A 14,903-nucleotide genomic window follows, 5' to 3' on the forward strand; every position below is an offset into this window, starting at 1 on the left:
ATTGGTCAGGCTGTTGAGCAACAGAGATATGCTGGATCCGTGTTAAATTAACGCTGTCATGACCCCAATGTTTGCGCAGACACTAGTCAATCTAATTAATCAAGGACAGGTTTCACTCCCAATCAATTTGAGTCTCCTAATTACCTCTAATTGGAGTTAGAGTTTAATGATCATGTTAAATCATAATTTATTGGTAATATAACTTTTAAAATAATTTTCATAAAATAAATTTATGATACATGATTGAATTATAATATGGGTGAGTTATGATTGAATAATAATTTTCAATGTATAATCTTTTTTTCTTGAAATGATTATTGATAATTTATGACTCTAGTTTAATCTATCTGTGGCGTTATTTCCCTTATCTGAACCATTTTGGATATTGCTAATAAGTTGGATATTTAATTTAGTTATACATGGGTATTATTTGGATACATGTTAAGCTGCAAACTTTTTTTAACATTTTATTTGGATATAACAATTTCATGAAAAATTTAGTTTTTATACATATTTTTGTATTCTCTTAAGAAATAATAAGAGTTATAATAGGATGAGCATGTGGGATATTATTAGACAATTTATAGACTGGGCTTTTTTGGCCTCCAGTAAAGAAAAAAAAAGTAGACCATACATAGACTGAGGTCTACTTGAAGAGACTGATATTCATGAAATTGTTATTTTTCTCTGTATTAATCAAATTTTGGAAACAATTCTTTTTATTGATAGACAAGAAAATGATGGAATCAACACTACTATTAAAAATGTTACATTATAGTCATACTTACAACATTAATTTCAATGTGTTATATTTTTTTTTATTGTGAGATAATTTTTTGTTATATTGAAGAATCTAATCTTTGTTTAAATTAATTTTTTTATAAATGTAAAATTTTTAAAAATTTATATTAACGGGCCCTAGATTTTTTATACCTGGCATCATATCCGTATCCAAGGAAAGGAGATCGTGTTGATAGCTTGAGGTGTGACCAAGCCTGCACTGTCTTTTTGTATTAAAACATTTTCCTAAAACAAAATTAACAATGTCGGTGAGTGATTCTTTTGTGTCAAAAGTTCAAAGTTTAGGAATGGACTTGAATCAACTCTAAAAAACTGTTGTATATCTGCTCTGAACAAATCCATAAATTCTTTCTCGTGGGCTATAATCTTGACATTCAATGTAGGTCAGTTTGAGGAGACCTTTCAGGATGATACAAATTAAAATTACAAAGTCTAGGTTTATATTATGGAAAGGCATAATGGCACTAAAATTCTGAGCATGTTTCTTCTACTAGAGGAAGAAAATGCCATTTTTTAATTATAAGAAACAAAAATGGTAGCATATTTTATGCGTTTAGCGGTAATTTTCGATACTTATTTTAAGGAAAAGAGATTTAGAATTATTGTACTGTAGTTGCTTACTAGCTGGCAGTGCGTGTGTGTCTGTGTCGGAATCGGTGATCGTGTTTGGGTGACCTTAAATAGAAAGAAATCACGTATCTATGACTATGATTAATTAACACATGCTCTGTCTCTCACTCCAAAATCTATAGCAACACCTTTCTCCGTTTATTTATTAAAACCCCAACACAAACACACTCATCTTAAGCTCAAGTTCAGAGTGTGAGCAAAATGAAACTGTGTTTACTTTTGGTGTTGTTGTTGGTCACATTCACAGTGGCCTTATCTGGGAATGTCAGCTACGACGGTCGCTCGCTTCTCATTGATGGCCAACGCAAGCTTCTTATCTCTGCTTCCATTCATTACCCACGCAGCGTTCCCGCGGTCACACTCCACTGTTGCCATTTTCTTTTATTTGTCTGATGTGGGACTTTGTAGTTCTCTAACAAATAATGTGTTGTTTTTTTGTGGCAGATGTGGCCTGGTCTCGTTCAAACAGCCAAGGAAGGAGGGGTGGATGTGATTGAAACCTATGTTTTTTGGAATGGCCATGAGCTTTCTCCAGGCAACGTGAGTAATTTAGAAGCAATATCCATGCTTGGATAAACTTCTCGCTATGCACTCATGGGAGAAGAAATAAAAATGTTACCTTTTATAGAAGCTCTTTAATTTACTGGCTTCTCCAAAAGCTGAAATACATAAGTTGATTTTAACTTATGCGTAAAGTTCAATCCTTTTTGCCTCTTTATTTTCTTTTCCGCTTATGGGGAAGTTTATTAGTTGTAAGATAGATAGATAGATACTCTTAGAGCTTATAGTGTGATGTAAAATTTGTAAGACCTCTCACTTCAAATTGTGAACTTGTTTTATAGTATTACTTTGGAGGAAGGTTTGATCTAGTCAAGTTTGCGAAGACTGTTCAGCAGGCTGGGATGTACTTGATTCTTCGAATAGGCCCATTTGTTGCTGCAGAATGGAATTTTGGGTGAGTCATCATCATCTTTGCTATGACTTTTTTTTGGCAACAATAGGAGAGGTGGTATGTAAGTAAGAACTAAACATAGCTGTAAGTTTCAGTAGTGTATGTTGGAGGAATTAATTCATATCAACTACTTTTACTAAGTTGAGCCCGATTTCATAATTCTTAACTGTAGCTGTATGTTACAGTGGTGTACCGGTATGGCTGCATTATGTTCCAGGCACGGTATTCCGGACTTACAATCAGCCTTTTATGGTATGTATTTTGACTTTGAATTATGAATTGCACTCGTACAAAAGTATAAATGCCATTTTTATATATTTATTTGTTGTAAAATAGCTTTGATCGCTCTAACTGTGTTGGCTCTTTCTTGGGATTCAGTATCATATGCAGAAGTTTACAACATACATAGTGAACCTTATGAAACAAGAGAAGCTTTTTGCTTCACAAGGGGGTCCCATAATCTTATCTCAGGCAAGTATAACCTTAAACATTTCAATTTGTTATTCGTGCCTTTGTGTGTATCTTGAGGTAGTCACTATGGATATGTATATGAAGAACTATTTTTTGGTACATTACTTCATTGTGCTTGTCTACTTTATCCTTGAAACATATCCAATCTAATGACTTTATTTAGCTTCTTCACAATTTTGCAGATAGAAAATGAATATGGGTACTATGAAAATTTTTATAAGGAGGATGGTAAGAAATATGCCTTGTGGGCTGCAAAGATGGCTGTTTCTCAAAATACAGGTGTCCCTTGGATAATGTGCCAACAATGGGATGCTCCAGATCCTGTGGTAAGATTATAATTTTTTATAGATGTTATTACATTGTGAGCTCTAGTTAAATTTAGATTCGTAGTGCTTGTTGCAAGAAGATAATTAAAACTTCCAATCATAAGTGGGAAATGTCATAATATACATTTTGCCCGTGCTTCAAAATTCTCAAATTTTTTACTATTTATATAAATAAAGTTTTTTTTTCTCTCTTCTTTTAAATATCTATGTAGCTGGTCACATTTACATGAAAACCTGACTATTCCTGATTCTTTTGCAGATTGATACATGCAATTCATTCTACTGTGACCAATTTACACCTACTTCTCCAAACAGGCCCAAAATTTGGACTGAGAACTGGCCTGGATGGTATGCTGGATCAATTTAAACCTTTGTTCCCTGTAGTCCATTATTCATATTTTACATAAAAATGTCCATTATATCATGTGATAATGTATTTGTCATGGGAATACTTTGTGGTGAGTGTCTGCTAATAGTTATCTTATTTGTTGAGCATAATTCAGAAATTATCTTTATCCTTTTTGCATTGACTATTCTGTATCAAGTAAAACTGAAAATTATTTTATTGCAAAATGTTTGGGGGTGTTTGTCTATCTCCTAAATTTTAGGAAACTAATTATCTGAACTAAGTTTGATATAAAAACTAGTTTTCAAAAAGTCCAATCCAATTTGTTTCAATCTCTCTTCCTTTTAATTCTCCATTTTTCTCTCCTCTAGCTAGATACAAATTATCATTGGATAAGATATACTTGAAAGTTGAAAGGATGGCTCGTTCAAGCAATGGTCAATAAGCATGCTGAGTTTTTGAATTTAAATAGTCACAATCTCTTACATTTAATATATAAATTCAATATTAGGATTAGTTTTGGACCAACTTAAACACAGTTTTCAACTGTTTTGTTTCTATACAGACCTGTGTAACTGGTTCCATCTTAATAACATTTTAAACAAGTTTTAGAAATTGCCAAATTTGAATGTGTTACCATTGAAAATATAGTTCATGGATTTTAAAAACTGTTTGTGCAAAAGGCTAGAAGATAGACTAAGCGAATCTGCTAGAATTAGAACTAGGCAAATGATAAAAGTATGCAAAATTTGAAAATTTAGCCTTTTCAGCTTATTTAGAACCTTAACTGTGGATGCTTTTCTTTTCCCTTCTATTTTCCTCAAGTTAGAGGAGTTAAAAGAGTGCAAAAGTTAATGTTTGCTTTTGATCTTGTAATAGGGAATGTATCTCACATTTTATGATTTTCTACTATTTTAAGGTTTAAAACTTTTGGGGGAAGAGATCCTCACAGGCCAGCAGAAGATGTTGCATTTTCTGTTGCTCGTTTCTTCCAGAAAGGTGGAAGTGTACATAATTACTACATGGTACAGTTTTTTAATTTATTATGATTTTAGTAAATACCATTAAAAAAACTTATCCAAATGATTCGCCATATCTAGTTTATTTTTCTCTTATGTTGATCTCTTTGTATTATGTGGGTTAGTATCATGGAGGAACAAATTTTGGGCGTACAGCAGGTGGTCCATTCATTACTACAAGTTATGACTATGATGCCCCAGTAGATGAGTATGGTAAGACATCTTAATAAAGTTCTTGACTTCTTATTTTGTAATATAATTTAGGCACAGGTTTCTTTACTGTATTTTGAAAAGGGTTGTTCTTAGTTCTTACATTCAATGCTAAAGTTTACTGATTAATAAATTTATCATATAATAACAGGGTTACCTAGACTTCCAAAATGGGGACATCTTAAGGAACTTCACAGAGCTATCAAGTTATGTGAGCACGTATTGCTTAATGGTAAATCAGTTAATATCTCCCTTGGTCCTTCTGTGGAGGTATTTTCCTTCCTTCAAACGTTTGACTTTCACTGCTAGTACAAATAGATTGTCTTTTGTTTAGTTATAAACCCTCCCACACCTTGAAATCATAATAAGAAAATTCTAATTGCTCTTTTATTTTGTTTCAAACATTTTATGGAATTTGAATTGTTTCATGCTCAATATTCTAGTCCTTCTCTTGCTGCTAGAATCCTTCGATACTGCACTATCACAATTAAGTTTATAAATATTATTATGTCACTTCGTCTGTTTCAAAAGAGCAGCACATTTTATTTCTGTTATTACCTATTACTCAACCATGTTATTACTACAACCAAGTTATTCTTTTATTTTTTAAAATACTAACGAAACTTTCTGTAAGAGGGTATAATAGTTTCTTTTATAGGTAATTTCCTCCTTTACAGCTAGAATGATTATAAGCTATACTTGACAAAAGAAATTTCTAGTGGACATCCATGTTGTTTCATCTTTGTCAGAATTTTCATGACTGGCTGTTTGTAGTTCAGTTCAAGGAAGTAAATTTTAGCTTTGTAATAGTGTCAACTGTTGGAGGGCGAGTCCTGGTGCAGCGGTAAAGTTGTGCCTTGGTGACTTGTTGGTCATGGGTTCGAATCCGGAAACAGCCTCTTTGCATATGCAAGGGTAAGGCTGCGTACAACATCCCTCCCCCATACCTTCGCATAGCGAAGAGCCTCTGGACAATGGGGTACGAAGTTTTTAATAGTGTCAACTGTTGGAGACATAAAACTCTTCTTGAGCCTCCTCTTAATAATTTAAGCTTGTAGAGAGTTGGCCCTTGAGATAGCATTGAGCTTTTGTGACCAATTTTTTTATAACACCAAATTAAACGAGGTCCACCCTTGCATCCACCCCTGTACTTAATCTATTCATCTGGAATTATAAGCCATAAGTGGTTACCACTGTATTGCAGGCTGATGTCTATACTGACTCATCAGGAGCATGTGCGGCCTTTATTTCTAATGTTGATGATAAAAATGATAAGACAGTGGAATTTCGAAATGCATCATATCACTTGCCAGCTTGGTCAGTTAGCATTCTTCCTGATTGCAAGAATGTAGTATTCAACACAGCTAAGGTATGTTATTGCTGTTCCTGCATTCCGCTGACATCTTTTCTTAATAATGTAAATCTTGTCTAATGATGACATAAAAGCCATCATCAGGGGGCTTAGATTAAATTTCAACATTGCTCTAAATTTTAGTGATGTCAAATATTACATAGGAACTCTGGTCTGAGGTCTCTTTAAAATTAATGAAAAATTTGCAGGTCATGGATAAAAACAGAATTTCGCATACACCTAGACAAAATCATATCAATCCCATGATTATCATTGTTAAAATTTTGATGTTTAGATGTATGTGAGCAGACACCCATGAAACTGAAATTGATACTTGCAGCATGGCCAAGATCACTGTCATAATGAGAACTTTCTCTACAGTAGAAGTTATCATGTTAATTAATTTTGCCTTTTTCTGTTCACTGTAATCATAATAAATAAGTTCTTAATAAATGTAACAAAGTATTCTTGTATATATCTGTTTATATACTTCTTTTTCTGGTCATTGCATTTAGTCATGAAATATGAAATCCTCGACAGGTTACTTCCCAGACAAATGTAGTTGCAATGATTCCCGAGAGTTTGCAGCAATCAGATAAAGGTGTAAATTCTCTTAAATGGGACATAGTGAAGGAGAAGCCAGGAATCTGGGGGAAGGCAGACTTTGTCAAAAGTGGTTTTGTTGATCTCATCAATACTACCAAAGATACCACTGACTACCTGTGGCATACAACAAGGTATGTCTTAGGATAAAAATATTTAAGGCACATATTGATCAATTACAAGGACAAAAGATTGAAACATGTGTCCATGCATAATATTGCACTGGTATCATATATATATATATATATATATATACACACACACACACACACTTTGATAAGTAATTGCTATAAAAATGTAGATGTTGATAGAGTTCTGCATAATTTATCTAGTATAGTTATACCTGCATCATTGATCAAGAAAAGATCAATGGACATTTGATGTGGTCAAAACATAGTGTTTATTTTAAAATTCTGTGATGTTTTAGATTATTTTCTCTTTTTTGTATGCTTTCTGTGGCAATATTGGAGTATTTTCTCTTTAAATATGTTTGTGTATCTTTAGGATTCTCATGTTGAAGAACGAGAGAATGTAAATTACGTTCAATACTGAAAATCACTCCATAAATCGTTGATAATAATCCCGTTTTCTTTTGTGATTGATATATTTCTTTCTTATTTTGGGTGGGTTGGGTGAATGATAATGCATGGCAGCTTCCAATTGAAAAAACCCTGGATAGTTCACAGCATACAACTTGGAATACTATTATCAAATAGTTAGCAATCTAAGAGATTCAAACAGAGGTAGACCTCAATAAGCAGTTAAAGTCAAAAGCTGTGACTTCCCCATTCTCTCTTGTTTTCAATCTACTAGTTGCCAGAATTGCTGAAGGCAAAAAGTAATTCTGGATGTCAATGACTTTCTTGTATAAAAATTTCTTTTTATGCTCCTATTCTTCCTAGTTACCACTGTATACTTTCACAAACATGCTTAATATCTTCTCTCTACTTGGTCATTCAGTGTGCTATATGTTACAGGATTCTAACCTATTTTATGGACCTGAATTGGTGTTCTTCAAAAGGCCTAGGAGGGTTGCCATGCTTATATTAGGACTTAGGAAGTGTGCTATATTATGAATGCTGCTTCTTTTAATAATCAATTACAAATTCATTTGTAAACAGTGTAATATACATTTATTTATATAATAAATTAAAGTGTATCTTAAAGTATATATGTTGTGATTAAAGCTCAATTTTCTAATGATGGCAGTATATTTGTAAGTGAGAATGAAGAGTTCTTAAAGAAGGGAAGCAAACCAGTCCTTCTAATTGAATCCACAGGTCATGCTCTCCATGCTTTTGTGAACCAAGAATATCAAGGTTATCCTCTTACATATAATAAATTCATTACTTTATATTTTATCAATCAATTATCATTGTGTGATCATATGAGAATTGTTGATCATTATGAATTTCAGCATATGCCACTTGTTCCCTTGTCTTCTCTTGGTAATTGTATTGTCCTTCCCTTGCAAAGGGTTCAGGATAATATGGAACGGGGGGAGTGTTTAGTTAATTACAAACACATCCCGAGAAGAAAAATGAAATTAAAGGGGTTTCTTTTTTATTTTGAGAATTATATAAAATCTGTTATTCTGAGTTTAACATCAGTGGAATGTGTTTAGTTTAAAATTAGGAAATTATATTGAATTGTTTTTATACGAAAGTGAAACCATAATATTTTCATTTATGAAAGTAATTAAGAAATTAAAGCCTTTGCTTCACATTTATATTAAGTGGACCAATATTCATTATTAAAAAAAATGGAAGGTAGAAAAGGAAATAAAATAAAACAAAGGAAAAGAAATAAATTTTCACTTGCCTTCCGCATGTTGCTCCTGCTTCTTCGATACCAGGAAGATCAAACTAAATAATCCACATAAAAATTGTATTCGTGTATTCTTTTCCTATAATCCAACCAATCACTTCAAAGTCCGAATATCTGTGGCTTGCTGTGATTGGTAGGAACAATTTTGTTACATACATTCATTTTTGTTTGATAGTGAAACCTGTATTATGCTTTTGGAAACTATTGAATTGCGACACTTTAGATTAGTAGATGAGTAAAGTCCTGAACTAAGATAAACACAAGCTCTTACAAATGATTTTTTTCTCCTATTATTTCGTAATTTTAACTTTTTGTATTTTAGGTACTGGTACTGGAAATGGTACACATTCACCATTCTCTTTTAAGAATCCCATCTCCCTGAGGGCAGGGAAAAATGAAATTGCTTTGTTGTGCTTGACCGTTGGCTTACAGGTGAATTCCTCTGTTTACACTTAGAGCATGCATTTTCTTGAGTTCTTTTAGTATTTTTTTATGCTGAATGGGGCTTACCCTAAACAAATAAGATTAGATTAGAATCCATCCTAGTTACATGTGACATCCTTTATCCCGACATACGTATAAACAAGAAAAACATATAAAAATATGAAATTTAATTAAATCAAATTTATTCAAATCACGTAAACAAATTCAAAGGGTCACATTCGCTTCACTGGTATCCAATAAAATTTATTAAAAACATCTCTGACTCAAAACAAAGTCGTCCAATTTTACAAAAAAACTCAAGTAGCAAAATAAAATAAAATAAACTAACATGTCCAGAACATCATGCAATTGAATCAGAAACACATGCCTCAATGTCACATCATTGTGTCCTAGCATTCCTAGAACAAGATTCTTTAAAGGCTACTCTCACGAACATAAGGTTCGAGATCATCACGGATCTAAACACAAACAACACACAGAGAGTAAGTTATCATATTTTTAAATAGGTAGAGATAAACGAAAACACGTATATATAATATAAGTATAACAAGCTCAACTTAGCACAATTCGCATCATTTTATCACTTATTGTGTAACATCACTTGTCCTAGGGATTTAATCTCAAAATCACATTCCACAATCACATTAATCAGTGTTCAGAAAAACACATCTCAAGTACAATACAACATCTTACACTTACACAATTCATTATCCACCATCGTAAGTCACAATGATCATTACACAGGTGTTATGCAACAAATACAATAAGACTCAATCCTATATGCAATATGGTATCATGTCAGTGAAAAACCTCGTCAGACGCCTAGGAGTACATGACAAGACCGACTACACACTGGTAAGTCAGGTCACTCTCACTAGGTAAAATCATAGAGAGACCAGTCATGATCACACTGTTTTGCAAGAATGCTTTGATCAAGTGGGATCGACACAGACTTAAAGGAGCACTCAAACCAGGTGTATTTACTCCTAAAGCCTAGACTCCAAAGAGTCCGTTAGGGACTCTTTCTCCTGATTCAGGTTCAACCCTGAAAATATTTTAACATACAAACTCTATCTTTGAACTATATGACACCTCAATTGTTCTCAAAATAATTTTAACTTGTCACACCTCAAAATGATTCAACTCGTCGGTTTCTCACAGTCTCATCACAATACTCGACGCGCATTAACTCGTCGTCCTTAAAGGGTCTTATAGTCATGTGATTGTACAGTTTATAGCTCACAACTCAATGTCATCACTTTACACTTCACAATAACATGTATAATCACATTAAGGAACGTATTAATCTCACACTTGTTCACAACACATGTCTCATCGTACACATTATCATATCATAAGGAACAAAACCCCTTAATCAATTTCAAGAAAACATACAAGAATCAAGAATTCCCAAATTTTTAGATTTCTAACATTTAAAAGTCAAACACTCAATTAAACCATCCAATTTGCATCAGGGCATCAATTAACCCGCCAAACATGAGAAATTTTTAGTTATCATTGTACAGACAAAATCAAAATGCATAAAACACCCTAAAATTAACCCTAATTTGATCATCTAAGGATCCCTACACATGTTCATTCTAACTTCAATTGCGATCAATTCATCTCTTACCTCTAAGAGAGCTCATGTGTGTAGTCCGGTAGTGATAGCAGCATCTTTAGTGGTTCCTTAAGATTCCTCAAGCGTTTCCTTTGTTTTGTTAGAATTTCAAGCGTTAGAGAGAAGGAGAAGGGATTGGAGCCTCAATTTCACTGTCTTCGTGTGTGGGACATTTCTCTCTCTACAGACATTATTTCACAAATCTCAACAGCGAGAATGTGCGAAAATGAGTTCCGAGGGTGACGTTCAAATTTTAGGACTATTCAACGGTTAACAAGTCCGAGATTGTAGTTTTACTAGGACAGACTTGAGTATATGAAAAAAGAGAGGATTTTTGTGAGGAAAAGAAGGGAGAATGAATTTGAAAGAAAAAAAAAAAAGAGCATAGACACGTACCCTTGAAGTATGTCTCTGATTATATTTAGGGTGAGCCTATTGCTATTCTATTTTCCTTTATTTTATTATTTTATAAAAAGAACTCTATTTTACTTTTTTACTAAATAAATAACCAATTAAAACGTCACTATATTTTTATAAAACATGATTTTATTCTATTTATTTTCTAATACCGTGAAATTCTTGATTTAATTAACAAAAAATCATTTCTCTCATTTATTTAATTTCTAAAAACTCTATTAATGTCTAGTCTACATGAAATTTCAATCCAATATCTCACCCCAAAACATGCACTTAATTCAATTAATTATAAAAACTCAAAATACATACTTAATATATATATATATATATATATATACACACACACCGAAAACCGGGGTGTTACATTATACACCAGTAGCAATTTTTCTTATGAAATTAAGCACTTGTTATAATTTATTGTCTAGGTATATGGTGCCATCTAGCCCCATATCTTCAACTTTGAATGATTTCATTTCATAATATTAAATCCCATATATCCCGTGTATGAAATAATAAAATTGTTATGATGTTTTCTGTCGCAAGTCACTACCCTTAACAGTGTGCATGCATTTCATCATCTGAGGTCCAGATTATAAAGGCTTATAGTTGACTTCTGATATTTGAAACTAAACGGAATTCTGTTAACCCAATACTGAATGCATGAAACCTCAATGATATGATACTTTAAAATATCTAAAACCGATATTGTCCCTCGTTTTTAAAATGTTCTGAGCTAATTATGACTAATGATGGGCAATTTGAAAAATAAACTTAAAGCTGCTGAAAGTTTTCATCATTTAGATTTTTTTTGGTGAAAATTTCATCATTTAGATTGATTGGTAGTTTTTATTTAATACCTATCAAAAGTGAAGTTAAGTGAAAAATGCTGAAAACATTCAGCACATGAAGGTTATTCAATGCATTCAACAGAAAACAGTTTTGCACGATCTAGATTGTCTAAAATCAGTACTTAAACAAACAAACAGTTCTTTAAATGTACAAATTCAGTGTGTATTTCTTGTTACCGAAAAATTCCGTACTAAGTTTTCAATTTTATCAAACACACATTAAGACAGAGCATAATAATCTTTTCAAAATTGTATTTTTTTTTTCCTAAGCTCTGAGTCAATTATATTTTTCCCCTTGTACATGTAATATTTTAAAATGATCATAGAAATTCAAGGAATTTAATTGAGACTAAAACTTAATATAAAATTATTTTTCATGATTTTAAAAGTTTTCAGAAGATGAATACAGATTCCCTCACTGGCTTGAGATATTAGTTGTTAAACCAGAGATTTGAGAATGATTTGATGTAAGGCGTTGTCTGTTTTTCTCATTCCCCTCTCATACTATTTTTTTTCATTATGTTTAGACAGCAGGACCATTTTATGACTTCATAGGGGCAGGACTAACTAGTGTGAAGATCAAGGGACTGAAAAATGGGACAATAGACTTGTCTTCTTATGCCTGGACTTACAAGGTACTTTTTCTCCTGCATTACCATCCTAAAATGGATACCCCCACTATCTTTGAAATGCTGCTCAATATTTTATAGACCCTTGATGGTGGTATTAAGCATGGAAATTTAAATTATCATGCTTTCTCAGATTGGAGTGCAAGGAGAATATCTAAGGTTATACCAGGGAAATGGGTTGAATAAAGTGAACTGGACATCTACTTCAGAACCACAAAAAATGCAGCCATTGACATGGTACAAGGTAATGAATGACCTTTCTTGTTTTCTCCATCATTTATGGAAATTATCCATACATCTTCTATTTTTTTTTAAGGAAATACATATTTCATTTAGTTTGTGTTTTATGGTGAAGTATCTTATAAAATTCTTGGCCTTGCAGGCAATTGTGGATGCTCCGCCTGGGGATGAACCAGTTGGATTGGATATGTTACATATGGGAAAGGGTCTAGCCTGGTTAAATGGAGAAGAAATAGGAAGATATTGGCCTAGGAAAAGTGAATTCAAGAGTGAAGACTGTGTGAAAGAATGCGATTACAGAGGCAAATTTAATCCTGACAAATGTGACACTGGTTGTGGAGAACCTACACAGAGATGGTAAAACTAAGGACAATAATGATTTCCATGGAATTGATGAATTGAAATGCAGTCTTTTCCTTTTTTACATATGCAGAAAAAATTTACCTTCGATATGTCAACTAGTATAAAAGTGGTTGATAGAGTTTTGTGCCTAATGCCAACCCTCAACCAGCAGAAATATGTGAAGTAAAATACTAAAATAAGATTGTGTACAAATCCATGCAGTTGATGGTGCAGGATTGATCCCTGGCAGATTCTTTATTTTACAAAATAATTGGCGAGGATTGGTCATATTATCAGAAAGGGTATATTTGATGGCCTAGTAGGTTCTGTATGTTTTGCTTCATATGAGGCTGTCCTCAGTTTCTATAATGAATTAGAACACAGTACATTTTTACAATTATGAGAGATTTACTTTATTCTGTAGTTCCTTATACATCATTTGCAAATCTGACAAGTTGACTAGAGTAGAAACTAGAAAGCATTCATGATTCATCATAATTGTAAAGAACTAAGTTTATTTGATAGGTCTTAGAGTTGTGTATTGTTCTTGTTGTCAATTAAACATTCTGCGTTTCCTATGTATCAGGTACCATGTTCCACGATCTTGGTTCAAGCCATCTGGAAATATTCTTGTTCTTTTTGAGGAGAAAGGTGGAGATCCAGAAAAGATTAAGTTTGTGAGACGGAAAGTATCTGGAGCTTGTGCCCTTGTTGCTGAGGATTACCCCTCTGTTGGACTCCTTTCCCAGGGTGAAGATAAAATACAGAATAACAAAAACGTTCCTTTTGCCCATTTGACATGCCCCAGCAACACTCGTATATCTGCTGTGAAGTTTGCTAGCTTTGGAACCCCCTCTGGGTCATGTGGATCTTACCTCAAGGGAGATTGCCATGATCCCAATTCTAGCACAATTGTTGAGAAGGTATGTCTTTTTGCAACTTTTTTGTATTGCATATGGGTTATTCTCTCCTAAGAATCTATTAATATTTTCATTTTGAAAATTAATCACACAATTAAGGGATGTCTTGATGCTTATGGGTTTGCATTAACTGTTCAAGCAATCCTATTAGCTTTGCTGTGTGTGCATTATAAACAATTCCTAAAGGAACTTATCACAATTAATATAACACTAACTCTTAGCTGGTAATTGTCTTTCATTCCTCCTCATCTGCTATGTTTTCATTGGGAAGAGGTTGAACCATGAACCTCATTCATATCAAAGTGTCATCATGAATCCCAGCATTTCAAATACTTGTTACACATCATATTAATAAGTTAACTTTTATCGACATGATCATCCCTTGTTTGTTTCTTTGATATTTAAAGAGAAAATTTAGCATATTCAGGTCACCCTCATGCATCCGTCTAATTGTTTGTTCATGCCTAATTGTTTCTTCTTGTTTCGAAGGATTATAATACTGATGGATCTTTATAAACTCCGTTGTTGTTGCAGGCATGCCTAAACAAAAACGACTGTGTCATAAAATTAACTGAAGAGAATTTCAAAACCAACTTGTGTCCTGGTTTATCAAGGAAACTTGCAGTGGAAGCAGTCTGTAGTTGATTAATAAACTAACATACTCCGGTGCCAGAGACTCGTCACTTTGTGACTGTAGTTGATTAATTTTACTGTCGATTCAGGAGGAACGTTGCATCTCACCATTTATTTTACCAGCTTGGCTACATCAAAAAAGCATATGAAAATTTTGCATGTATTAATTAATATGAATATTGTCAGCAAGGTCTCTAATGTATAATTTATGGCAGAGAATTCTGCTGCAAATGCGTTATCTATTAATCAATTTGGCTTTCACATGGGGGTGTT

The 14,903-nt window shown here is 33.1% G+C and overlaps 1 protein-coding gene across 1 annotated transcript; it reads left to right on the forward strand.

Moving 5' to 3' along the window:
• Positions 1-1,389: 1,389 nt before the first annotated feature.
• On the forward strand, positions 1,390-14,893 carry LOC100815037 (beta-galactosidase 10). Its single transcript, XM_003523158.5, has 19 exons — positions 1,390-1,785; positions 1,876-1,971; positions 2,274-2,386; positions 2,569-2,635; positions 2,762-2,854; positions 3,037-3,180; positions 3,440-3,528; positions 4,446-4,551; positions 4,671-4,758; positions 4,907-5,025; positions 5,960-6,124; positions 6,647-6,843; positions 7,919-8,028; positions 8,859-8,968; positions 12,394-12,501; positions 12,629-12,739; positions 12,878-13,092; positions 13,664-14,000; positions 14,532-14,893. The coding sequence occupies exons 1-19, from the start codon at positions 1,633-1,635 to the stop codon at positions 14,640-14,642; spliced, it is 2,532 nt and encodes an 843-aa protein (XP_003523206.1). The 5' UTR covers positions 1,390-1,632; the 3' UTR covers positions 14,643-14,893.
• The last annotated feature ends 10 nt before the right edge of the window (positions 14,894-14,903 follow it).

Source organism: Glycine max, chromosome 4, assembly GCF_000004515.6.
Source record: "Glycine max cultivar Williams 82 chromosome 4, Glycine_max_v4.0, whole genome shotgun sequence".
NCBI lineage: Eukaryota > Viridiplantae > Streptophyta > Magnoliopsida > Fabales > Fabaceae > Glycine > Glycine max.

Excerpts from the sequence above, each read along its gene's own strand:
- LOC100815037 (XM_003523158.5), top strand. The coding sequence starts at position 1,633 with ATGAAACTGTGTTTACTTTTGGTGTTGTTGTTGGTCACATTCACAGTG. Across the intron at positions 2,387-2,568 it reads GCTGCAGAATGGAATTTTGG|TGGTGTACCGGTATGGCTGC; the intron begins GTGAGTCATCAT and ends TGTATGTTACAG. Across the intron at positions 2,855-3,036 it reads GTCCCATAATCTTATCTCAG|ATAGAAAATGAATATGGGTA; the intron begins GCAAGTATAACC and ends ACAATTTTGCAG.